General features: G+C 36.6%; 1 protein-coding gene across 5 annotated transcripts; it reads right to left on the reverse strand.

Annotated features, from left to right (window-relative positions):
* Window positions 1–1,936: 1,936 nt before the first annotated feature.
* Window positions 1,937–20,196, reverse strand: spsb1 (splA/ryanodine receptor domain and SOCS box containing 1). 5 transcript variants are annotated; one of them, XM_026241797.1, is made up of 3 exons: window positions 20,103–20,196; window positions 6,089–6,967; window positions 1,937–2,567 (listed from the first exon to the last, which is right to left on the reverse strand). In XM_026241797.1, the coding sequence occupies exons 2-3, from the start codon at window positions 6,780–6,782 to the stop codon at window positions 2,437–2,439; spliced, it is 825 nt and encodes a 274-aa protein (XP_026097582.1). In that variant the 5' UTR covers window positions 6,783–6,967; window positions 20,103–20,196; the 3' UTR covers window positions 1,937–2,436. The 5 variants fall into 5 exon arrangements, with proteins under 5 accessions (XP_026097582.1, XP_026097583.1, XP_026097584.1 ...); XM_026241798.1 differs by lacking the exon at window positions 20,103–20,196 and adding an exon at window positions 18,744–18,842; XM_026241799.1 differs by lacking the exon at window positions 20,103–20,196 and adding an exon at window positions 18,815–18,833.
* Window positions 20,197–27,324: the final 7,128 nt, after the last annotated feature.

Consider the following 27,324-nt stretch of genomic DNA (forward strand, 5'->3'; position numbering starts at 1 on the left):
GCCAACTTGGACTCATTTCTCTCATAAAAAGTATACACAGAAACTCCCAGCCTTCATTTTGAAAATATTAGAGGGAGGAATGTGCTGTTCCAGACACCCAAACAGCAGACTGTTCCAGCCAAGCTGCATACTTGAGATGAGTGACCTCACGCTGAAGCTCAAGTGCTGTGTGTATGCAAACACATTGCCATGGCAACCGCCAAGTCAGGATGACAGTGGGAACATTGCTATCAAAATCCACCCCATTAGACAGCAACTCATTTACCTTGGGCTTGACGCTAGCTGAAGATTGCTAACCTAAAACAACTGTCAGAGGAGATGCTGTTTGCTTGGAACAGATTTTCCTTGTTCTCGTCTCGCTGCAGCGTTGTTATGTCTACAGATAAAGTTTCCAGTGTTTATGTTGGATAAATGAATAAAACGCTTACTGACATCAACAAAATGAGTTACTGAAGCGAAGCTCTTTCAAGCAGAAGAACAAAGATGAAGCCTGTTGGTAGGGTGACCATCAACAAATTTCATTTCTCTCTCTGGTGTTTTTGTAAATAGCACAATCATTCTGAAATGAAACAAACGTTGCTTGACATTTTGTCCATCTGAACATTTTAGGATGTGTTAAAGTGCAAGTAATTTCTTACTTGCTTTGGATCGTTACATTGTTGATAGTATTAGCAATTAAATCAATGGGCTTTCTTGTTACCTGCACCAGTATATCCCGGTTTATTTGTCAGTTTATTTTTGGCATTTGTGCCTTTGTTATAGGACAGATCTGAAAATTGCCAACAGTTAGTTTTTTATTTCATACTTAAAAAAAAAAAAAACTAGAGATCATTGTGCAATATATACCCCCATTCAAGTCTGAATTCGCCCCAGTGCATTGACGTTTCCTAGTCACTTAGCACTATATATTTTTTGCATTTCTATTGCATAAACGAGTTTTGTTAAAAATGGTGAACTACTACTTTATTGGAAAGACAGACAAGTCAAGTTGTCAAATCAAGGCTTTCGGTTCATGTCTGTTAGCTTTGATCGTTAATAAAAAAAAACATTTAATGTACTTCAAAAATGGTGATGACTCATCCTGCACTGCACAGACTGCTGTCCAATCAAACGCTCTCTAGGATCTCCCACCCCAATACCATTTGCAACTGCAAATCGAGATTCATGTCTAACAATGTAATGAGAATTTAAATAGGAAATCAATAGGAAAGAGTTATAAAAAGGAAGACAAACCGCAAATAAGTGATCTCATTGGGGTTTTAAGAACAAAAAAAAAAAAACAAAAAAAAACACAAAAGACATCAATTATAATAAACTTTATTAGATTACAAATATTAATCTACATCACTGAATACAAAGAGAATGGTGGTGTGCAGGCAGAAGGGGTTTAAAAACAGGGTCCTCAATAATAAAACAGGCAAAAATGATTTGTAAAATACGGGCGTTCACAGGATTTTAGGGGCCATTACAGAAAGCACACTATACACCCTCTTATTGATTAATGTATGCTACGTAGTTTCACAGTGATGCAATATTTAATTTAATATAAAAAGGACTTCAAATCATGGCTTTCTCTTAATATACCAGTATCATGAGCCAGGCACTTCAGATATTGCAGTGTAAAGAGAGGCGAGGGACTCGTTGAGTGATTAAAAAAAAAAAAGCTAGCATTGCACACTAGCTGTGGTTGTTTCCATGAATGCTAGTCTCTCAACTCCCCCCTTCACAGACACATACGTCAAAGACTGTTTTTCCATGCCAGACGGTCAGACTTACAGCTAAAACCATGCTATTTTTAACCTGCCAAGAACAAGCAAGCGAAGACATCGCCTTCCCTTACGTGTCGTCAACTTGCTAACCTGCTAACTGCAGCCTTGAATCTGAAGTTGCTACTTTACTATACTGACTGCAAGGGGAAGGACATTTGAAAAACATAATATAAAAAAAAAAGTCTATCAACATAAAAACTTGCTGGTTGTTAAGCCTAAAGGTTTTGAGAAGGTATTGTATTTTGCATTGCCCGCAAAGAGTCGCTATATGGACCCTCAAGTTAATGGCATGATACAAGAAAGCTTAAATGTATGCCGACATTTCATTAAAAAAAAAAAATTATAAAAAGGAACTAAGCCATGATTAGAGAGGAAAAGGTTCTTGTTTTTGTATCTGCCATTAGATTCTGGCAAAAGCCTTCAGTTGGATTTCCAGTATACGAGTGAAGTAACAAGAAAAAACAACACACATGATCCTGAAAGTATCGAGCATGATACATCCTCAGACCTATTTGTAAAAATTATTGTTGGTACCATACCCAGTGACCAAGAATGGCACCGAAACCAAAACGAAGATGTAATGAAACAGGCTTGCCAGAAAGATGATTAATCCCAGAGAGTAACAGAGGCGGACACTATGCCTTGAATGGTTGGAAAGGCACTAATATCAACATTGGTAGAGTAAGTAGTTCTTAAGGGAAGCAGGTAAGGGCAGTCCATGGATTTCACTCAGTCGCTCTCTTCCCAACGCGACCCGGACTGAGCGCCTACAGAGGTCCATTAATGGCAGAGGTTCAGCTACAGGGAGAGAAAAAGACAGACAAAGATTCATTAGCAAATGATCACACACAAATACTACGCAAACTTGTAAAGCTGGGTGTAGGCTGTCCAGATCTTGGGGTAAACGTCAAGACGGACTGTACAATATGCGCTAGGCTGGTTGTTTTATATCAGTCATGTTTTGACATCCTTATTTACACACAAAACTGACATGATACAGCGCAAGCCCAAGGCCTTGTGCAAATGTTAGGAATGTCTGGTGTCTGTGGCTCGGTGCATGAGGATTGATTGTTCTGAAAGTGATAGTTCACCCAAAAAGGAAAATTTTGTCATTCAAGTTGTTATTTTTTATTTCTTTGCACAAAGTATTCTTTTAGCTTCATTAAATTACAGTTGAATAACTGATGTCATATGGATTAGTTTAACGATGTCCTTACTACGTTTTCTGAGCTTGATCATGTTAGGATCCTTGCTGTCTATGGGAGGGGCTTATCAAAAATATCTTAATTTGTGTTCTGAAGATGAATGAAGGGGTTATGAAATGGAGAACCAAAATGTTCTTGATATTTACACATAAGAGGTTGACAATAAACAAAGCAAGTTTCAAAACCCAAAACTACTTCCGTTTAAAATATGAATGATCCTTTTCTATTGAAAACTGGAGAAACGTGACATTAATTTTTTTTTTTATCATGTGTCATGATTGTGTGTATGGATTTGTATGTCCATCATACACAAGAATGATAGCTACTACTGTTAGGTATTGAAAGACTATTTCGGTGCAAACTTTACAAATTAACCTCTATAAAAATCTGAAACTGCATTTCCTGGTCACCACATCAAGTGTGGAACCATCTGTTATCTATATTGTGATTATTTTATATACATAAAGCGATCAAAGATCGTTCTCTTTATAATCGCTGGAGTCTAACAGTAAAACTTTAAGAGGGTTCCACATGCGATGCTCTTTTAATGTTAGCCAATCACAGCAGAAATAGTAAGGGGGTGTGTCTTCAGGAGACTTCAGGTGAAGAGTTCAAATCAGAGCTAAATTCTGGCTCATAAATAACTAAATTACGATAGTTTTAAAACATTAACCAAACCAAGATCACAAGTGCAAGATAAAAGAACTAAAAAAAAAAAAACATTTCATGACCCCTTTAAGAGCAGGCATGTGGTATTATAATTCGTATATTATAATGATATTTGCTATGGATGTTTTAAAGACGAAAAAGTTGAAGAAATATTAATTTATGTAGGATTCTTAGGTCAAAAAACTGACAAATGCAATTCATCAGCTGCCGCGGAGTGAACAGACTGCCGATATTGGTTTCACAATTACCAAGAGAAGAAACAGTGTCCAAAAGATTTATACAGTGTGCACCTGGATTTAAGTATAACAAGTTTCCCCACAGGTCCCCTTTAGTCCAGCCATATAACAACCCTAAAGTACTTCGGACTTCAGAAGGGTTTCCACAGCACCACCTGCTCGGATGTTGAGATTACTTCATAAATCGCACACTTTAGCAAACGAGACACTGGGGAAACCAAAGTAGATGTAAGAGTGATGTAAGGGATAAATAACAGTGCAATTATACCTCTGTTGACCGCGAGCATGATGAGGAACGCATTAAAGGCACTGACACAAGACAGAGACAAAAGGAAGCCAAGGTCTTGGAGTCAGAGGCTGAGTAATACTCTGGCTACTCTCTCACACATACAAGTGATGAGAATTCTCCAAAAATGGGAACACCTGTGTCCTGAGCTGATGAATTAATACTTCCCAAAATCAGACCTTCGTTAAATGTTGCTCAACATGGCACACTCAGGAAAGACATTTAAGAGTCTTTCCATCACCTGACGGCATGCAAAACATTGAGGTGATAAAACACGTATTCCATTGGACAGGACATCATTAGAGGCCCGGAGACTGTTTCCACTGAGAGTAAGGTGGGTTACAGCTGTCCACTCCAGACATGAGTAAGTCTGGCCCTCACCTGCATCCTTTCATTATATGACCACAGAATGATAACATCACAAGAATGTCCTCCAGAACTGACTCATTACAGCATGCTGGGTTGAGGAAATGAGTCAGTTTCGAAGAAACTACATGCACCAACAGCAGACATTTTTATGTAACCTTGCAATTTCAGAGAATACATTTCACACTAATATGACAGAGTAATATTGAAAACCCTTAACTTTCTCAACTCTCAAGCAATCTACTGTAGGGGGGAGTTTTTATTTTTTGCAGTGTCAGCCAGCCATCTACAGCCAGGGATATCAAACTTTATTCAAAGGACCTCCTAATTATGATGACTGCCATTGCATGGGACCCCATTCCTAAATAAATGTAGCTGTGCAAAAATTCACTGTGCAAATTTACTTAAATAATTGGCCATACACCGTCAAAGAGAATTAATATTTCCCAATTTACATCAAATTTACATAAAAAAAAACATTTGCATGAAGTACTCATTTAAATATTGTCAAATCAAATTCAAAGAAACAAAAAAAAAACAATAGTCTTAAATTTAGTTTTGTCATTTCTTAATGTTAAAACTATGGATGTCACTAGAATAAAATTCAGAATGATTAACCTAACAATGTCACATTATGAAGATGTGTCAGAAAATGAAATTTAACTGAACATTGTTTTTACATTAACTCGCATAACTGAATCCTAAAACAGAAAATATGTTTTAGTCTCTGAAAAGACTGTAGAAACGAGATTTGAAATTGGCTCAGCAGAATAACCACTTCTGTTAATCAGGCAGTTTTCTCACAATCTCAAATAACTGACTGGGCCTATCACTATTTTCCTGTTAAACAAAAGCTTAAGTTTGCTTCCCTAAAATAATGGATGCAACTACTTTTAAAATATTAATCTGCAAGAAATGGCAGTGCAATCTAATCAAGATGTAATAAAGAAAGAGCAAGGCAAAGCATCCAGTTTAAAGATAAGATTCCAGGACACGTTGATAAATATATATTATTAATGCTAATATATATGGGAGAGATCCACATAAAAATAAAAAGATGGTAGCAAATGAAGAGGCTACAATAATAACATTTAAAAAATTGTTGCTTTACATGCCCTCAAACTATAGCAGAAAAAAAAGATAGTCATTATGATATAGTTACAACTGTGTTATATAAGCAGATATTTCTCTATAATAATGGATGCAATGACTTTTAAAATGATTTAAATCAGCAAAAAAAGTCTGTTTAAATGCTCCACAGGCAACAGTGGAATCTGATCAAGATGTAATAAGGAAAGAGCAAAGTGGTCAGTTTAATGATTAGCCTGCAGGATGTGAAGATAATGAATGATGTCATGGTCTTTATCAGGTAAATGGAGCTGGTTTCACAGAATTAACAGATAAGAAACAAAGCCACCCAAAGCCACACTAACTCCAGAAACGTTCAATGTTTAACAAACAACAGCGCTACGCCAGTCTTGTTATTCAAGAGCTGACTGGAGGAGCCATGGAGAAACAGACAGGCACATTCAAACAAGCAGAAAGGATGATACTTACGATCAAGTCCATTGATGTACCGAATTCGGATTTCACAGTGTCCCCACACGGCACTCACTACAGGGTATAGCTTCTTTCCTTTGAGTCCTCTGAAAGCAACCCCTAAATACTGTCCGTCGACAATAAAACTTAAAGTCCCCTCATCCATGTCCAGGACAACCAAAAACGAGTCTGGGACAATAAAGGTTTCATCAGGCTCAAGAAAAGCTGGATATGTCCTACTGGGCTGGTTCTTGCCATCGTGATAGAGTTTGTTACGCCCCAGGTCCCAGCCCCAGGACTCGTTATTGTTGCCTACAAGTGCAGTGTATCCTACAGAGTGCAGCGGGGCTTCACCCGTCGCCACCCCAACAACTGCATGGGTGCCCCGCTGGCGCATGGCCCAGCTGATCTCCCACACATGCAGTCCCCGTGTGTATCCCACTTGGCCCCGGATAGCATCTGTGCTCTGCGCTACCGGGTGCCGGTGAAATATGAGTTTATTGTCCTCTTTAACAAAGATGTTTAATGACCGGTCGTCGTTGTTCCACGAGTGCTGAACTTGGACTTCCTGTGAGGCTGATGGCATGTCTAACAACAAATCCAGGCGGGAGGGCTTGGTGTAGTCCAGGGCCTGCAGCTCTAGCTTGAGAGGCCGAAACGCTGGGTCCCGCATGTCCACAGTCTTTATGCCTCCCGGAACCTTCTGCCCCATGCTCTGGGTGGTCTTATTAGCACCTTACTCCCCCCTCGTCACAAAAGAGAGCAAATAACAGAAAGAAGGCAGTCAGGGTCCACTCCTTCACCTATGCCCCTCCGCAAATAAGCAGGCCAAGGCTGCTGTTTTTATGCCAGTGACTGCTGGGAAACCAGGTCAAAGCAGCTGCTAGTTAAGCTCACCTAGGAAGAATAAAGGGAGATAAAAATGAGGAACAGTTAAACGACTGGAATAAAATTCATGTTTTCATTGTTGCCTAAATTACAATAATAATATAGTAAATATTAACTTATTGAAAATTAATCCTTAATTTGATAAAGAGAGAGAGATATATATATCGTTGTGGTTGTGCATGAGTCCCTTGTTTGTTCTGAACAGTTAAACTGAGCAGCGTTCTTCAGAAAAATCTTTAAGGTCCTGCAGATTCTTCAGCTTTCCAGCATCTTTGCATATTTGAACCCTTTCCAGCGGTGACTGTATGATTTTGGGATGCATCTTTTCAGACTGAGGACATTTGAGGGACTCAAACACAACTATTTAAAAAGATTCAAACATTCACTGATGCTCCAGAAGGCAACAAGATTTGTCTTATTGTGTTGAAATATAATTTTGTTCCATTTAGTTCTGCCCTTCGTAAGCAACAGAAGATACTTGTATGTTTCCCGGTTCACAAATTAAGTACAATTTACCTTGATCTTCAAATGCCAAAAGTTCTCTTAATGCATCTTGTTTCCTTCTGGAGCATCAGTGAATGTTTGAATCTTTTTAAATAGTTGTGTTTGAGTCCCTCAAATGTCCTCAGTTGGAAAAGATGCATCCCAAAATCATACAGTCACCGCTGGAAAGGGTTCAAATATGCAAAGATGCTGGAAAGCTGAAGAATCTGCAGGACCTTAAAGATTTTTCTGAAGAACGCTGCTCAGTTTAACTGTTCAGAACAAACAAGGGACATATGCACAACCATCACAAAACAAATTTTTATGTTAATACACAAAAATAAATTATGAATGACGATCAGTTAATACAATAATTTATATAAATATGCCCATTAAAGAATATAAATCATCAATACTATTAGTTTAATACATATATCATATCACATTTTACACACACACACAATATGAATAAAAGCAGCAAAAAATAATGTTTTTCAGCTTTCTTGTGTGTTCAATAATAGGGTTGTGCCTGATAGACGATCGTATCGTGTGTTGACGATAGTCAGAGAGAGAGAGAATAGCAGATGTCTCTGTCGATAGTCAAGATGATATTAGGCTTATTCTCCTATTAAACTATAATAATAATTATTTTTATTGGGTGGCCTGTTATACTTGGGCTATCAAAATGCCCAGCTATTTCACTTTCAGCACCTCATTTCATAAATAAAACACGCGCGTGCAAATGAGGAGAGCCTGTAGCTGGTGAATGGGTCTCCATCCACAAACAGATGTACATCGTCTGCAGATAGAAGGTATTTCATTCCACTTTAACAAGTAATCTGAACGGCCCATATAGGTGCAATATTTGGACTTTAAATGAAAGCTACTATCGATTTTCACCGTTGACTGATTTTGCTGAATATTTAGACTGATAACTTCAAAAGGACACGCGATATGAACTAGCTGTTTTAAATACATTTATTTTTATAAAGTTAGTCTATCAGTATGTTTGAAAGTATATTTTTTTGGATTATTGGTTATTCCAATGGCTCTCTCTCACGCAACTGCACCGTTTAAAACACCAAATAGTTATTCTATGACAAGTACAGAGAGTCTCTCGTTCTCCACCCATGCACGATAACATCGCGTTTTGTCGATCTCACAGGCTGACGATCTGACAAAATGACTATAATCACCCAACACTATTCAATAACTGTAAAAATACAAACTTGACATGCTCTTAATATAATCGGCTCAGAGTTTTAAATAAAACAATCTTGAAAATAATCTTGAATTTTAATGAGAAAACACCCTGATTATCTTGATTCTGCCTACGCTTGAGAACACACACACACACAAAAAAAAAACTAAACTACTCTACAAACTCAGACAACTGTAGACTGTTAATAGCACAGTCACTGAATTATTCGGACAGTTGCATGCTCGATGCCTCACTTGTGTGCATTAACGTTACAACACAGTTTATTGGTCCATGGCCCTTTTCAGAGTTCCATTACATCACATGACAAAGCAGAAGAGAAATAAACCTCTAGCTTTACCACAACCAAGCTGCTCCTGTAGACTGCTTCACACAATGCCCTTTAAAAATAGGAAATAAGGGAGGGAAAAAGACAGGCCATTTCCTCTTTTAAGCTTGTCTAGTCTGAAGATAACAGGAAGAGCAATAAAAAGTCTGTCTTCAAGAATAAAGCCAAACTGTTTTCTGCAAAAACCGCAAATTCGGGCCAGCAATATTCCACCAGACAGGTCAGTGGCAAAAGAGGCTACTGGGTGGGTCGGGGGGGTCTAAATTCATTAGACATGCTTAGAGACTAGACATACCAGTGCAGTGTGTGAAATCCCCACCCGATGTTCTGGTTTCTAAAGCAATTCCTGCCCTCCTAAATTACATCACATTTAAATCTGATATTTAACAATTAGAAAGGTCTGCTACAAACAACTGCAAAAAAAATAAGCTTTGAGAATTCTTATTGGACATGTCAAAAGTCATGTTGTTCCCGTACAGTGCATAAAATTGCTAATCGAAAACATTTCATAATGAGCTGCTGAAGGGCCCCAAGGGTAATTGAATTGTAGACAAGAGTTCATTGAGGAGCATCTTAGCCCTTTTTCTGATACAAGTAAACAACTTTTAAAATGGGTCACGCCTCTCCGCCACTGGCCTACCCGAGGCAGAGGAACACCAAGAAGTGGGTGGCAAGTTTGTGAACGCCAAACAATACAGTCTTCAATGGCTGTCCAACCTTTAGAAAGTAAGAAACATGTTAATTTGCACACTCTCTATGCAAGGGGCAATTAAGTTCCATGGCAAAGCACCAACACACACAGACAAACAGCCTTTTACAGATCTGTTAGAACCCAATGAGCATTTTAAATATCTTCACATTATTGCATGATATTCAGGGGTCAGGTGATGTCATCCAGCAGGTACGTCTCCACTCTTTGCATAGTTTTGACTGAGACTGCCTGGCATGTGATGTGGAGGTGACACCCTCAGTGTTTTTTTTTTGTTTTTAGTGTTTATGAGCAGGGGCTTTGCAGGTGGTTTGCCCCCTCTGTGTAGAGCTGATTGAAATGCGGATTAAGCTTTTGGGGGGGGGATTTGTTGGGACTGGGGAATAGTGCTGGTTTTTGTCTTGACCAGATTTAATACTTGTGCAAAATTGGGCTCCTCTAGACGTTTCTGCTTCTGTAAAACCTGTGTTCTGCCGAAATCCCAACCTTGCACCTACTTGGATGCAAATATGTAATTCGAAATACTTCTAATTTCATTTTTCCTATGTGCCACTCATAACTTATGGAAGCATATGGGCTGCAAAATCCTTTTTTTAATGTAATATGCAAAATGTCAATGCAATATGTAAAATGGCAATGTTTTTATTTTCTTTATTTAAATTTACATTTTCCCATTCATGTGTGCAACATTTAGTGCAAAATAAATTATATAATTTACATTCGCCATATCCTACACTAGTTTCAATACGTAAATTAAAAACAATTTAAATGTTTTATAATTTGCTAAATTTAAATGAAACTGCCTTAGCCAAATTATTTGTGAAATAACACCGTTCTAGGTTTTTGAATATTTTAATTAAAATCTTACATATGCCATTAAGTGTGTCAATATAACTCAAAATGTGACACGCTTACAACACCAATGACTTTTTATTCTTTACTACGTGTAGGATGTATTTTCAAGATGAAGGATGCCACTCTGAAACAGGGACATTATTTTCTACAGGTTTTAATCATGAGACTGAGGTATCTGTCAGGCAGCTGTGAGTGAGGGGCAAAGACCGAGAAAGATGACGACAAATCATGGTGTCAACCCAAATGTCACACAGATGCTCTATTCAGTCAGTGGGCAGATGGGGTGAAAAATGGCAGACAAACGGCACTGTAACACTGCTTGATTAAAGAAATCATGCAAAGACTACCTAAACTCTAGATTTTTATATATATATATATATATATATATATATATATATATATATATATATATATATATATATATATATCTCTCTCCCGGGTTCGATTTGGGTCATGTCCTGAACCCAGTTTAACCCCTTTAATTCAGCTGTGTAATATATATATAAATAAGGTTAACCTTTTATCCCAACTAGGGCTAAAATTGTATATTAACTAATAGATTTTTTTTTTTTTTTTTTTATTCTTTGGGGTTTAATTGCTGACACTTATGTTCATCATAACAAGCTCTCTACATGCCATAATCTCTGCTCTTAAAAAAAAAAAAAAGGTTTGCAACGGCATAACACGTAAATAAACCAACAAGACAAAGCATGAGCAATAGTGAGAATAAGTTTGAGGACAACCACATTAGGCCGATTTGTATTGAAAGAGATAAGGGCGTCATTATATTGACACTCCCTCCACAAACTTGGACTCACCCTGGATTAAAGCAATCATATTGTTAAGTTGTCTAACAGGGATCTGTGGGGCTGATAGCGGTTGACGCAGCAGTTATGAGAGAACAGGAGCACTCTAAACCAGCCATACCCACTAGACAAGTTCAACAGCTCTAGGCAGATCCATAGCAGGTGCCATCATGATAGTGCAGAACCGATCATGCATTAACAGAAAAGAACACCCCTACACATATATGTTGTAATCTAATAGGAATCTTCTAAATGTTGCTAAATCACACAAACACAAACTTCTGTAGTCAAAGCAGAAGACCAAAATTGGGTGATGCTGTTTTTGCCATGATGGTAGGGAAAGCCTCAGGTTTTAGACAGCTCATGCTTCCCACCTAAAAACCAAGTCTATATTTTGGAAATAAAGTTCAGTTCAGAAAAACTTAGTATTATGACTACATACACATGGCTCAGTAAGTTAAGATTTTTTAAAAGAACATAGCAACTTTAAAAGGGGCAGTTCACAAAAATGGAAACTCACTTTCATGTCATTCCAAACCTGTATGACTTTCTTCTGCAGAACACAAATGACCCCCCCCCCCCCCCAAAAAAAAAATCCACACAATTTAAAGTTAAAGGGCTCCAGTATTGTTTTGGTCCCTGCTGACTTTCATTGGGTGGACAGAAACAGATGAACATCAGTCACAAAGCCTGGATATTAACTGAAGTGAGTCCATCGAACTGGCTGAATAAACTCACATTACAGGTAAAAGGTAATGCGGGACAGCAACTTTATGAACTTTATGCAAGTATGGGGAAATACTGTATACTATATGAAACCGTGCCAGGAACTGAGAAGAAACCAAGACACCGCATACGAAAATTAAAAACCTAAATCACTACTTCATCTGCCAAATATCACTTCCTCAGACATACTCATCGGGAGCAGACATGAATGGCTGCTGAAATCCCAAGACATGAAACATTCTCAACCTCAACTGCACCAGTTATCAGATATGAAACTATACCTCAACCAGCAGAACTAAATATAGATTTAGTGCAGCTCAGCATTTCTTAGTTTACAGTAACTGCTGCTTGTCAAAACCTGCTGTATTGTTAGCATAATTCGTTATTTTACCAAATTAGTGAAGTTCATTAAGCGAACTAAACGCTCATTAAGTATGCCAACTCAAAACAGCACACACTGAAGGACTTCAAGATTACACTAAGGCAACTCATTCAGCTGAACCAAACCTGTGATCCTCAACAAACAGAAAAAGTGTCCAGAGAAATGTTATAGGAAATCTTGGCTACGAAAATACAGACATTAGTGAATTTTATGCAACAAACATGAGGGGAGTTGCAGTGACGCAGACAGACTTGTGTAACTTTAGGCTTAATCTCAGCAAACAGCAATCGATTCACCTCTGAGGGTATCAGGTCAAACCAAGACCCTGCATAGTTGTCTTAAGTCCACTGACAACATTGTCTGAGAGTGATAGTGTTCCGTTACTTTATAAAGGCTACGTTTACGCGACAACACTGTAGTCAAAAAAAAAAAAAAAAAGTTTCTCTTGCGAGTCACAACAACGTTTCAAAACTATTTGCATTTACACATCCTCAAAAAACGCTGTATTACGTATGCCAGGCCTGTAGTTGGCGCTGTCAACTTATTAAAAATGTAAAAAAAAAAAAGTGGTGACGTGACATTCATCCAAGTATGGTGACCAATACTCAGAATTCGTGCTCTGAATTTAACCCATACACAGCAGTGAAGACACACACACTGTGAACACACGCTCAGAGCAGTGGACAGTCTCGAACCCACAACCCTAGGGTTAGGAGTCAAACTCTAACCACTAGGCCACGACTTCCCTTAAAGAGAACAGCTGCTGCATTGGCTGGGAATCGGACCCGGGTCTCCTGCGTGGCAGGCGAGAATTTTGATGAAAAACTTTACCAAACCCTTGAGCAGCAACAACAGTACCATGTACTCAGCCACTGTGTACGGTTGTTTGCGCTTGCCTTTATAAATCGACACGTACTGCCCATGTATATATACCAAACTCTAGCCAAACATGCACATCTGTGCCAGCATGTGTGTGAAACAGAAGTAGTTTGATGTGAAGTTCAAACTCCATCAGGTGCTTTATGACGTTTGGACAGAAAACAATGCAATGTTTTTAGCAAAGTTTGTCCAAGGCTTTTTATTTGAAGTACGTTTTCATTTTATTCTACAAAAATAGAATAAGAATTCATATAGATACTATTTATTCACTTATTTGCTTAAAATGGTCTTGTGCTTTATGCAAAATAAAGCCAATAGTTTTTATTAAAATATCCCAAAAACACTAGAACAGTGTTATTTATTTTGCTGACTTGTGTACTTACATTATCCCAAAAGTTTTAAAAGTGACATGGACAGGACCGTGTCTATAGTGTCATTGTGTCACCTACCAATGATGTCATAAACCCTCGATTTCTGTGAACAATGAACATGATTTCTGCCTGAGTCCCGTCGGATTGCATCAACTGCAGGGATGAAGACAACAACGTCAAGGCATCAAACTACACTTTTTTTGTTTTGTTTTGAAGACGGTCCCTCTAGTGGTGAAAACTTAGTGCCTTTAAAGGGTTAGTTCACCCAAAAATTTTAATCATGTCATTAATGACACACCCTCATGTCGTTCCAAACCCGTAAGACCTCAGAACCAAAATGTATTTTTGATGCTTCAACAAATTAACTGACTGACCCTCTGATGTCACATGGACTACTTTGATGTTTTTCTTAGCTTTCTGGACATGGACAGTAGACCGTACACACAGTTTCAATTGAGGGACGGAAAGCTCTCGAACTAAATCCAAAATATCTTCAACTGTGTTACGAAGATGGAACGGGTTTGGAACGACATGAGGGCGAGTCATTAATGAGAATTTACATTTTTGGGTTAACTAACCCTTTAATATCATTTTAATCAGTTTGTACATATAGAAATTATTAATTTATCAACTTATCACAAAAGTCTTGTACCGGCAAATGACTTCTCACCGGTGATTCCCGATGGTTTTAGAGGAAAATTACTCCTTGTCACCCCGTCATTTTAAAGAATAGTACAAAGGGCAAACACAAGTATAAAAGCATCATCCATTTGGGAAGGTGCGTGCACAGTCAGTGGGGGCTGATGGAGCAGATAAATCACACTTGACTGATACTGCAGTATACTTCAAGCACATGGCAAAATGACAAAGCTTGTGATCACAAATGCAACTTTGAGCATGAGTCTTATACTAAGATGAGAGACAAAAACATTCAAATTTACTGATCCTTGAACTTTTAAATAGTGTACATTTTATAGAAAATAGTGTGAGAGAAAAACTACCTTGACAATTCACTTCCAGGTTGAATATTAAAAAAAAATTATATATATAATTTTTACAGTCAAATATCACAACATAAGTTATTTTTAGAAAAACCATGTGCTTGAAACAATACACTGACCTGAAGTACCTTTAATGCATCAAGAACTTTAATCTTCAAAATGACCATACAACAACAAGAATGTTATATACACACACTCAAAAATAAAATCCTGTGCCGAAGAACCACAGAAGAACTTAGTTTTAATGAATTAATTTCTTAACACTTCAAAAGCCAGGCCATTCGATTTTAATGTTAACCCAACCCAGACAAGCAGTATTTGTGAATGGGATGGGAGCAAATCAGTTTAATAAATCACAACATTCGCACTGCTGTAAATCAGGTCAGTTCAGTACGATGTCCCCTACAGCACAGAGACAGAGGAGACACCTGTTAAACAGGCCTACAAACATCTGAGTGTTCAGTTGGGAGCATTTACTACAGACAGTTAACTCCCTCCAGAAATTAGAAAATCAGTCCTAGTGTTCCTGCAAACACAAAGGCAAGATTAATCTGCCTTGAATACATCAACCACAGTAATCTGACATTAAATAGATCAAACACAGAGCTGACATGTCTGCAAATTCTCAAAACCCATCGGCATGAAACACCTTACAACCCCAAGTTACCATGAACCAGTTCCTGCCTTAATATACGCTAAAGATTGAGCTGCACCAATAAAACTGTGGTAACTAATGGCGCTTTTCTAAAGCGTGATATGACTCGGCACGGTTCAGTACGGCACGGCCATAGACTGTATAAAAACATGCATTTAGTGTTCATGACATCACCCATAGATTTCTGAAGAGCGTTTTTGAAGCTCAAAGTGGGCGGAGCAGGCAGTCGCCATCTTGGCGCTCGTTTCGCAAACTCTCCATTGAAATGGGATTAAGGGGATTAAGTTATTTATCTTCATCAATGAATAGTTCAAAAGAAGCCAAAGCATTAAGCATTGCTCATTATAAAGCAACACCGATCAAAGTCCGGTCTGGAACACCATGTGACTGGAGCGGGAACAGAAATTTCCCCTTTCCCTCAAACCGTTCTGCAGTGACTCCGCTCCAACTCCACTCAGTGTTTTTAAGTTTCCAGCCCCCCAGTGAATGAAACCTGCTAGGGGAGATCTGGCGCGATTAATATCAGCAAAGGCCCACTCCCCGCTGCAGGTAAATACATGTGATTCCACTTAATTGACTAAAAGGAAACTTAAACCTTAGAAGACATACAATAAATAAGATTCCCCTCTTCAATCCATGTACACAAACTCCAGTACTATTACACTAAACTATTAGCAGTCTTAGAACAACAAACAAGTACAGATAGTTTAGAACAAATCAAGCCTCCAGATGCGGTCTTTAAAACCTTAAACCGAAAGTAAAGCCTCTCCAGAGCACTGTCTGGGCCAAACACCTTTACTGTCGTGGAGTAAAACTAGAGACTGCACAATTCTCACGTAAATACACCATACAAATACACCAACTAATTAATGCATGGAGCTTCGCTAGTCACTAGTAATGCGACTGTCTTGACTTTCGTAGAGGTTAAAATGTAACCAACAAACACAATTACCAGAAACACACATCTCCTGATGCTGCTCAACTTAACTAGGGTTGGAAACTATTAAACGTAGGTCCACGAGACACATTTGCGGGTTTAAAATCAACTTTACACTCATTACAAATGCAGGAAGTAGCTGCTGTTTAGTGCATATTAATGTATTATTTACACTGAGACGCAATAGGAAACATGACACATTCTGGCGCCTTTGTATCGCATTTCTCGTTTAACTTCGCCCTGTTGAATGAACACATCAACTGGATGTTTGCAATCGAAAATGTTGGGAAAACGCGAGTGTGTGCATATGAACACAGCAAAGACAAAAGACAGGCAAATGTGTTTAACTGTAATTATTTCAGACCGAAGCTGCAAATGATACTTACCGGAAAATAAACCATAGGCGAAGGAGTGGCTCAAGTATGTTTCTTTCAGTCGGTATTCCCGTGCAAATTCATGACTATATCTCCTCTCTGTCTTTTAGCATAGGCTTGTATTGGGTGAAATGATGGCTGCTTACAGCGACAGAAACATCTCTCCAGTCACGTGGTCAAATAGCTCCCAGCTGCTGCTGAACGTCCCTCCCAATTGAGCGTTGTTGTTTAGCTCATTTCCCCTGATAAACCCTGCTAATTGTGGACTACACAATGATAGTATAATCACTGTGTAAGTGCATGTCAGATATACAGTTAGACGCTAGAACTTTCTTTCATTTTTATTTTATTTGACCATCTTTATAGTCCTAATATTTAGCCATTCAAACAAAGTTGTTTTATTTGTGAGACACTGACTCGCCCTCTATATTCAAGTGAATTTAATATGCACGATATGGGTAATTTAGGTCACTTTGTAAACCTATTATCCAGGGTCTTTCTCAGAAACAAAAAGGTCAGAAATGGGCAAAAATGCATCATATCGCCTATTTTAAAATTTATTGACATGCCTTGCATTGAGTAGGCCTACCTCTGTTTATTACTTAACTCAAATTTGATATATTTCATAATATTTTTATTTTATTTTAGGGACTTATAAGTAGCCTATTGTTTTTCTTAATTTAAGTAATATCTTGTACTTAAACAGATATTTTTACATACTAGTTTGATTATTTAGATATACAACAGTATGCAAGTTTTTTTTTTTAAATTAATTCAGTCATCTGACACATTTTTGACACTGGTTGCTTTATGTGTCTTTCTTTTGTTTACTGATCTTAAATTTGATGTGTTTCATATATTTATATTTTATATTTAGTTGCTTTCTTAGTAGGCCTATAAATGAAATAAAATAATTAATTATATTAAAATAAAGTTAAGTTTAATGTTGATTAGATTTTTTGAAGTAGCAGTGTGATTATTTTAATTATACAATTATACTTTTAAAATGATTGATTTAAATTACTTTAATCACTATAAAAATGAATAAATTCCTTGAACCATTTGCCATAAATGGATGCTACACTGTTTGCTTTGTGTAGTTATGTAAAAAAAAGTGTTTTTTTTTTTTTTTTCTCCAGAGGTTAAAATTGGCTTTTAATAAATAATGTTTTCTGACAGATTATGTAGACAATTTCTGTTAAAATTTCTGACTTTGTTGTTAGAGGTGTTTTGCCATAATCTGTCTCTCGCTTTAAGGGGGGACGCTGCATGCATCCCTCCAATATTCAGAGTAGTATTGCTTTTCAATGACCCCCAATCTTGAATACTTGGTCACAGCCTCATCTTCAGTCACAGTAATGTCTGCACTTTCATATTCACTTTCAGCCCGATTGCACTCCGACCTAGATGTTGTTACTGCATGATGACTGCATTTCCATTCTCGAAGACACTGATTCATGTCGCTCCTCTCTATATGACTCAATGGACAATGAGGCATCTTGGCAACCCAAACTGTCTGGAGACACAGTAATAACTCCATAGACCTTACACAATGTACCAATCCTCCTGAGCCCATCTCTGTGGTTGCTTGTGGCTCTCAAACCATTCTGTTGTAGGGTGGAGTAGATGTTTTCCCTCTGATGTAGACTTCAGTGACAGTGAAGAGCTTATATTAAACTATCTAAAAATCATATTCTTGCTTTAACTGTAGTATTATCACTGCAAGACATGTGAAGTATTTTACTGTCCCCTTGTGTTCACTCTGATTACTCACAAATGCAAAGCTTCTTTACATGCCTAGAACAATCACACAACAGAAAGGCAATTTATTTACCAACAAAATCCCAGATCTTACAAATCCTTTTGTTTCCTAATAGTTTTATCGTTCTTTCTGGCACTGATTTACATTGGCTTTGCTTTCAGTAGTTCAATGAAAGGTTTTCAACCTTCTCAGAACCAGGGTCTCATGGAAGCCCACTATAACAAGGCTAGATTTCCTCAGAAACACTTTATCATAAAAAAAAAAATGTAATTGACAAAAATATTAAAGGAAGAGTTACCCCAAACCTGAACATGAGCAGATGAGTTTATTTCTTCATCAAAACAGATTTGGAGAACACCACTTGCTCACCAATAGATGCTCTGCAGTGAATGGGTGCCATCAGAATTAGAGTTCAACATCTGATAAAAAAAACAAAAACACATTACAATAATCCACAAGTAATCCACACAACTCCAGTCCATCAGTTAGAATCTAGTGAAGTTAAAATCTGTGTATTTATACACATATCCATCAGTAATCCATTTTTAACTTCAAACCTGATTAAATTATGGCATTAATTGGCTTCTCCAGGAAAAAAAAAAAACATCACATCTGAATCAGGAGAGAAATATGCACAGATCAAGCACCATGTACAAATGAACACAGTTCAAAATGGTGCTAAACAAATATTTCGGTGGGTATTGATGTGAGATGACACAAGGGGATGGACCTTTTTTATAATAGAATAGAAGCTATAATGGATTATGGACGGATGTTTTACTATTAAAATGCCATATTGATGGATTTGTGCATTACAAACATGCAGCTTTTTACTTCACGTAGTGTTAATAGATGGACTGAAGTCGTGTGGATTGTTGGTGGATTATCGGGATGTTTTTATCAGCTGTTTGAGCTCTCATATCAGCACCCATTCACTGTGTAGTATCCATTGGTGAGCAAGTGACGTCATGCTAAATTTCTCTAAATCTGTTCAGATGAGAAAACAAAATCATCTACATCTAGGAGGAAATTTTCAGCAAATATCTAATTTTGGGTGAACTATTCTTTTAACTAACATACTTTATGGACCCCATGGAGTGGTTAATCTCTGGTTAACAACTCTGGGTTTAGTTGTTTTAGATTTAGATTTAGATTCAGTTCTTTATGCCAAACCAAGTGTGTTTCAATAAGCCTGAATAATGGCAAGCATACCACAGTTGCACAATACCACAGACTGTTTTTGTTTAACCAGACAACCATTGCTACCTTTCACTTTAGAAAAAGCAAACACATTCATCTTAGCTCTCTCTCTCCTGCTCGGAAAGCCACTCTGTCCATATTAAACTATATAAATGTCACAAACAGTCAGACTCGGACTCTAGTGGAAAACGTTACTGTATACGTTCTAAGAATTATGCTGTCAGTTGTGGAAAGGGATAACACAGTTACAGTTCAAATATTTAGAGTTTTAAGAAGAGTTTAAAAAGGTTACACATGATACACTGCATCCTTCCTAAAACTATTGTTACATAACAGTTTCCCTTGTATCATGAAAAGCACATCTTTTAACACCAGCTCTATTGTATTTATACCATTGCCGTCTGGTTCCCTTTTCCACCAGAAGCAATAAACAAGCGCTTGATTCTGAGTGACTCACCTGCAATGTTTCCTCACCAGGCTCCAAACATCTCTGCACAAGCACCTCATTCTTTTCAGGAACTGTACTTGAGTTGCAGGAATGTGAGTTTGGGTAGCGTGTCATAAGGAAAAGGAAATTTACTGTGAGCTAATCCCACCGTCACACAACACTCTGACACATTCGCTCTCTCTGTGCACTGAGTCATTCTTACAGAAGGCTGTTTAAACTTTCTACAGCAAAGATGCTGTTTATTTCATATGGAAGCCATAAGTGAGGCCGTGCTGCGGCATTCTGGTTAATGGATATTTTGCTTTGTTGGCACGGCAGAGATGTACTGTAAAACAGCCTGATACTTTCTTTTCAGATTTAGTTTGGATTTAAGCATTTGCTTGTGTAGTTTTAAATCTTTGTGCTGGTTATTGCGTATGTTGCCACTTCATTTTCTTTACAAAAGAATGTTCATATATAAGAGCTCAGCTTAAACTGTCAAATCTGGCATTCAACATATGCACGTCTTTGCATTCAAGTGAAATATATGGGCTTCATTGTTTTCCTTTGTCCTAATAAGCAGGCCTAATTTTTCCAGGCGGATTATTTGCTTAATGTTACTACTAGAGGCTTTGACATTCAAAGCAGTTTGGGAAGGTGAATGGAGGTGATGTGGAAAAAGGAAAAGTTGTCATATTCAATTTTGTTAGGATTAGTCAAAATCATTGCTTTTATGATTGTCATTGAGAATGAATTATCGAGCTACAGAATAATAATGCACTGTGATGGCTTAAGAATAAGGGAAAGACAGTCCTTTCCTGCCACCTTGTGTTTAGAATTGCATGGCACAACTGCAGGAAGCTTTCAAATATAATCCCGAGAATAGATGAAGGTCAAAGCTAAAGCGCAGAGAATTAATGGGTTTTGCTTTAAAAGATTTGCAATGCTAAAATTCATATAACGTGAGTTTAATAAACACTATTATTATAATTTATTATTTGTTTTATTGTTGTTGTTTTTTTGCCCTAAAAAATCCTAAAAGATTCCACTAAGAACATTTTAGAATTTTTATCATATTTTTAATCTATTCCCATAAGATTCCTGTCTAGGACCCTTGTCAAAAAAATCCTAAAGGATTCCAATAAGAAAACTGGTCTTTTTAGAATTTCTGACATAATTTGGAACCATTCCAATGAGATTCTCATAAGACTTGCAGAGTTATTTTTGTGTGTGTGTATTTTTATAGGATCCAGTGGTGTCCTATTTAAAACCTGGTGATGATGTTATGTGGCATGATTTACTATTACTCCAGAACATCTGTCTTGAATTAGCTTGTCTTGAATTTAAAATAAAATATGAAATATTTTTTTTTCCTGTCATAGGATTTCTTTGTTTTATATTGTTCAAAATCCTTTTGTCCAAGTTTGAATTAGATTTTAAATCAGTTTTTGGACTTTTGGAAAGAGCTGAACTGAGATTTCTTTGCCCTTTGTTTTTAGACGCAGTCATTTGCTGATCAGGTTTCTGCGGGAGCATTTTTCAGGAATGGTTTTTAGCATTTGACACATGTAATTTCCTTAAATGCTAACTGCTCTTATTTGTCAGTCATCCTTTATGATCAGATGAAAAGTTGAAGGTTATATGGCTCATTTTACACTTCTGGCTGAGAGAGAGAGTCCTGAATTAAATTACCCAGCACTCAGCTGTCTCTCAGTGAAATTCACATTTTCCTGTGCAGTGTTAGCACAATATGCTGAAGATGCTGATTACTGCCGGTGAGCATGCAGACACTGCTGCGAGCGGGCAGCTTACATCTTCTCTTTTTCGCCAGCCTTTTAAAACCTGTAATTTCAAGATAATCAATAAGCAGTCCCACCAGGCAACCCGCAAATCATTCCCCCTCTATAGCAGAGCACGTGTGGCTGACAGGGGGTTTGACAGGCAACAGTAAACTATCAACCCCAGACAACGAGAAGATAACGCATTGTAAAAACCATTCTCAGAAGACAATCACTGCATACAATTTTCCTTTATTTAAATGATTAATTTCCTTTGTCTACTTTTTTTCAGAAAATATCTTAAATTAAAAAGTAAAAAAAACTTTGTTCTTGTTTTAAGCACAAAAACCTTGCTTAATGTTGTTAGATTTATGCTTACAAAAAATTATTACATTTAAAATGAAATTTTACTGAATAAATCACCTTACATAATGTTGCTCAATTTAAATGCTTAATTTAGTTTGTCAACTTTAAAACAAAGCTACATTCATCTTGATTGTAAATGTTTTGAGAATACATTTTGAATTTCTCTCGTTGTAAGCATAAACCTCATTAAATGTAGTTGGATTTATGTTTACATAACATTTTATTGCATTTAAAAAACACATTTAACTAAAGACATCACCTAACATAATTTTGCTCAGTTTAAATGCTTAACTTATTTGCCTCATTTAAAATAAAAGCAGATTTGTCTTGAAAGTATGATGAGAATATATTTGGTATCAAAAATAATATTCTTTTAGTTTTGCTGCTTTTAAACATAAAACACACAAAAAGTTGTTGGATTTGAACAAGATGCTTAAAAATAATAATTGTATTAAATTTAAATTCCCCCTTGCTCAATTTAAATGCTTAATTTAAAATAAAAGCACATTTTAACTGAAAAACAAAGACATAAAATAAACACTAAGAAAATGATTTTTGAATGCTTTTTTGCTGTTAAAACTATTACTTTCATTATATGAAGTCTGTACTGCATTGTGAAGGTTTGGTGATAGAATTGCTCGCTCAGAGCAGATTCCTCAGCTTTAGGCTAAAGCCAGAACATCAGTACAGCATTGCAGCTGTGAGAGAGAGAGCATGACAGTGTGCATGCATAGGGCTGATGGTATGTTGGGTGTAATTCATAGTGCTACCGGTTGCGAGCACGTGCTCTCTGGGACGTGTGCTGCAGTAGAGGCATCCCCCTCAGCTCAGATCTTAGATCATTTATCAAATTGCCTGCAGGACATGAATGCTGCATTGCTGCTGAGAAAGAGAGAGGCAATCCGCTTTTCTCCATGGTTGGGGGTGGAGGAGCACAGGAAGGCCCAGGGCAGCATGCTTTGAGCAGTCTCCTTGGCTGCTTTAAAATGTGCAGTAGACACAGAATTGGTGGCAATCGTGTGAAGGTCACTGCCGAGCACAAAATGCTTTATGCAATTGCATCATTTCTTACAGTGCATTATTTGTAGATTTGCTTCTCTTCTATGTGTGTTATTGCATCTTATTTTTTGCTTGCTTTCCTTGTCTTTCTTTCTTTCTTTTTCTTTCTTTCTTTCTTTCTTTCTTTCTTTCATCCTTCTTTCTTGTTTTCATGCTATTTTTGTCTTGCATTGTGATAAAGAATTTTGAAAAAAGATTTCTTTTCATCTCTTATCCTCATAGCAGCCGATAGAAGGCTGATTTTAAGAGTGTCTTTAGTTCAGTTGCCAGTAAGGATTAGTTTAAGAGCAGCTTTTTGGGAACAGTCCCAGGTGCGAGTGTGCTGATCAATTCAGCTTTGGTATTTTCTCTCAACAGCAGCTGTAGCAGGTGCTAACTGTGGGGTATACACAGTCCTGTTACAAAAAAACAAAACACATCTCTGCAATGTATGACGATGAACAATGTACAGGCTTTCGCCCTCTGTTTAAATCTAAAAATAGCAATATTTGAATCTTCATAAGATGTGTTGGAGAAAATGGACTTTATTAGGTATTTGCAATTCAAAAGCATTTTAGTTTTTCCCTAAAGGCATGAAATGGTTACTACATTTTTAGTAAAAATATCTGTGACCTTGGCTGTTGAAATAATCCTGCTGGTAAAAATTACATTAAAATGTTCAAATCACAAAGTGTACAATTAAAATAAGACTATTAAGCATAATTTTGACTACAGCATGAGTAGTAAAGTATGTTTTTGCATTTCAGATCAAAACTAAATAGGTTCATTGTGGCACGCACACACACACACACACACATTAAAAAAAAGAAAAAAAAAGAAAATGTTTCTGGCATTGAAGCCACACAAACAAAATACTTTATGAGTATAGATAAGTGTTGTTTTTTTTATTTAAGGAAAAAAAGTGTATAAATAAAAATAAATAAATTTAAAAAGTAAGAGAAATTCTAGGTCTATTTTTATTCAAATAGTATACCGATTGAACTGCTTGCAAATAGTTTTTAATTCAAAATGTATTTAATTATTAATTGTTAATTAATTAATTATTTATTTATTGTTAAGTTATTCTATAGGACATATGGATATTCTATTCTAACTTTTTTGGAGTGTGCTGCAGCCATCAAAATAAAAATGTATTTTTATTTACAGAATATGATATAAAGGTTTGTCAGTGAAAACAATCGAAAACTTTTTTTTGAGGTTTTGTGTGTTAAAGGTTAAAGAGAATTAACCATTTTATCGCATTTTACGAAATGTCCCAACTTTTCAATGGGGTTCACATAAATAATAGCATATTTTAGATCAAAACAGCAAAATTTGAGGGGGGACAAAACGGGATACTACTGTCAGAGTCAGACCTTAAAACTGTTGTTGAATATTAAATCTCTGTTTTGCTACATCTTACCTGTTGTTAGACTGCTGAGGAAGGCCAGCCTAAAAATGTCACTTTTAAAACTTTATGTCATTCCTATAACAAGCAAAGTGCTTAGTAATGTAGTGCAGCATATAAATCAGAAATATCAAATATTAGGGGGTCAATTTGGCCATTTCCAAGAACCTTAAGGGGCGGTACTTCATCTAAGGCCTGAATGTCTTTGGTGGTTATGGCTCTAGAGCAATATTCAAACAGGATAAATTACGTAATTTATAATTAAGATATAATAATCAAAGCAAAGTTAAAGGAGCACAGGGAGCTGCTAATGCCAATTTATGTATTATAAATATGATTTATGCTTCATATCACTATGAACAATGAGCAAAGGTTCTCATTGTTCATAGTGATATGATGCATTAATCATATTTATAATATATAAATTGGCATTAGCAGCTCCCTGTGCTCCTTTAATGAGATACCTGACTGTGCTCAGGATAATCACTGTATCAGTTTGCCATAACTGCATTAAAATGCCTTTTTGTTCTACTCTCAGCCAATGAACTGAGCATTATATAACCAAAATTGTAGCACTGGTACCAAAACTGTAGCTTTATATGTATAGAATGTACATGTCCAACAAACATTCACTCTACATATGGATGGTTTTGCGTACAGATTATATTTTGTACAAATTCAAATGCCTTAATATGGATGTGATGTGTACGGATAATTGGAACAGCACTTATTATTATACTTACAGTATATTATTAAAAAAACATCTATCAAATGTTTGTTAACGAACGATCTGTATGAGATTCATCAGTCCTAACCTGATAATTACTATAGGTTAAAATAAGACAAGATAGAATTATTAAATTAGCTAATTTATCATTTTATTTAAATGTAAAATGTAATATTTCATTCAAATGTGTTTTCAAAATATACATCTAAATGCATGTTAGCACTGTCAGCACTAGAATACTTTGGGAAATACTGAAAATGCCCTTTGGAAATATGACTAGCGCATTTATTTTAGATATTCAAATGTAGCCTACTTACTGTGGCACATTTATGCAAATACATTCTCTGCAGGTCATTTTGGGCAATACCGTACTGTCCCTTTAAGCATTGTACTGCAAAATGTTCTCCCTTGATATGTTCCGCAAAGCAGCAGAACTGTCCTGAGCTTCCTTGCTGGGGAAAGACAGATTTTGTAAAGGAGCGATTCTTTGCTGCATGTTCTTGAAATAATTTGAATCTCTCATTTTATGAACATATATTATCTCCATGACGTAACAGTGGATTACACTATGTTATAATGGCATTATGTTTGCATATGACCAGTTCTGTGACTGTTACAAGGTGTATCTGTGCAAAGCTGCATCAGCTCAGACCCCTGGAGCACGGCCCCTTTAATAGAGGTCGAAAGGGCACCTCCAAATGCTCTTACCATCTCACACGGCTCTTTAAAATTAATGATGCCAATCACTTTCGCAAAGATTTTTTTTTTACGTGCACAGAAAGAATGTGACTTGTAAGAAGATTTTTCTCCCTTTTATTGGCAAATCTAAATTTATACTAACTGTTGATGACTTTTAGTAGGCACATACATTAATATAAATACAGAAAATTAATCTTCCAAACAATGACAAAGAAACAGGGAGGGGGAATTTTCTTAATTTCAGAAAATGTTTTAAATTAATTTCTAATATCTTTTTTTTTTAGTCTATTTCCCCATAAATAAATGTTTTGGATTTATTTTTATTAATATTTTTGAGTTTTATCTTTTTCAGTCTCATTTCAAATAGGAATATTTTAAATGAATCAATTATATTTTTAAGTTAAATGTAAATGTATTATTTTTATTCTAATTTCATAATACGTTTTTTAATTAATTGGGTCGAAATCCTTTATTGTTTTTAGTCTAATTTCAGAAATAAATATTTTTATTTATATTTTTTATTTTTGTTTATTTTCTTTAGTCTAATTTCACATATAATCTATTTTATTCATTCTGTTTAATTTGACCATTTTCATATAAATTGTGCTCATCTCCAACCGCAGTTACTGTTCTTATGGTTCATTTTCTGGTTTGATGATCATCCTTGAACACAATCTAGGCCTACTGACTCTGTTTGAACTGCGCCTCCGCTGCAGTCCTGCAGAGGGAGTGATAATGTTGTGTGACTCTTATCACATGAGTGGTTGCACAGGATGGTGTGTGAGGCTGTTCTCCTTAGCTCAGCAAGTATGCAGTAATCACAGACATTCATGCATCACATTGAATAGCTGGCATACATGCATATATATTGCATAAATGCGTACATCAATAACCTGCATTGTAGACATGTGTTAACTCCCTCCCCATATATATGTGCATACTGTATCTATACTGACTGTACAGAAAGTGCTGAAATGCAATTAACCGAGAAAAGCTGCTGCTGAGGCTAAATTAGCTAATGACTCTCTGCAAGCGGCGAAATACAGCGATATGTTTGTCTTCATTTAGCTCCCTAGTGTTTAATACAGCTCATGTGTCAGGCTAATTCGGGCATGTAATATCAACTTTAAAAATCAATGTACTGCCAGATATCATGAGAGGTTTTAAATGACCCATGACTGCTTTTATCATCGCGCCCGTCCAAAAATGAGTGGAATGCAGATTTTTTTTGCCATC

Source organism: Carassius auratus, unplaced genomic scaffold (genome assembly GCF_003368295.1).
Source record: "Carassius auratus strain Wakin unplaced genomic scaffold, ASM336829v1 scaf_tig00000254, whole genome shotgun sequence".
Classification (NCBI taxonomy): domain Eukaryota; kingdom Metazoa; phylum Chordata; class Actinopteri; order Cypriniformes; family Cyprinidae; genus Carassius; species Carassius auratus.

Excerpts from the sequence above, each read along its gene's own strand:
- spsb1 (XM_026241797.1), bottom strand. The coding sequence starts at position 6,782 with ATGGGGCAGAAGGTTCCGGGAGGCATAAAGACTGTGGACATGCGGGAC. Across the intron at positions 2,568-6,088 it reads GTACATCAATGGACTTGATC|CTGAACCTCTGCCATTAATG; the intron begins GTAAGTATCATC and ends CTCTCCCTGTAG.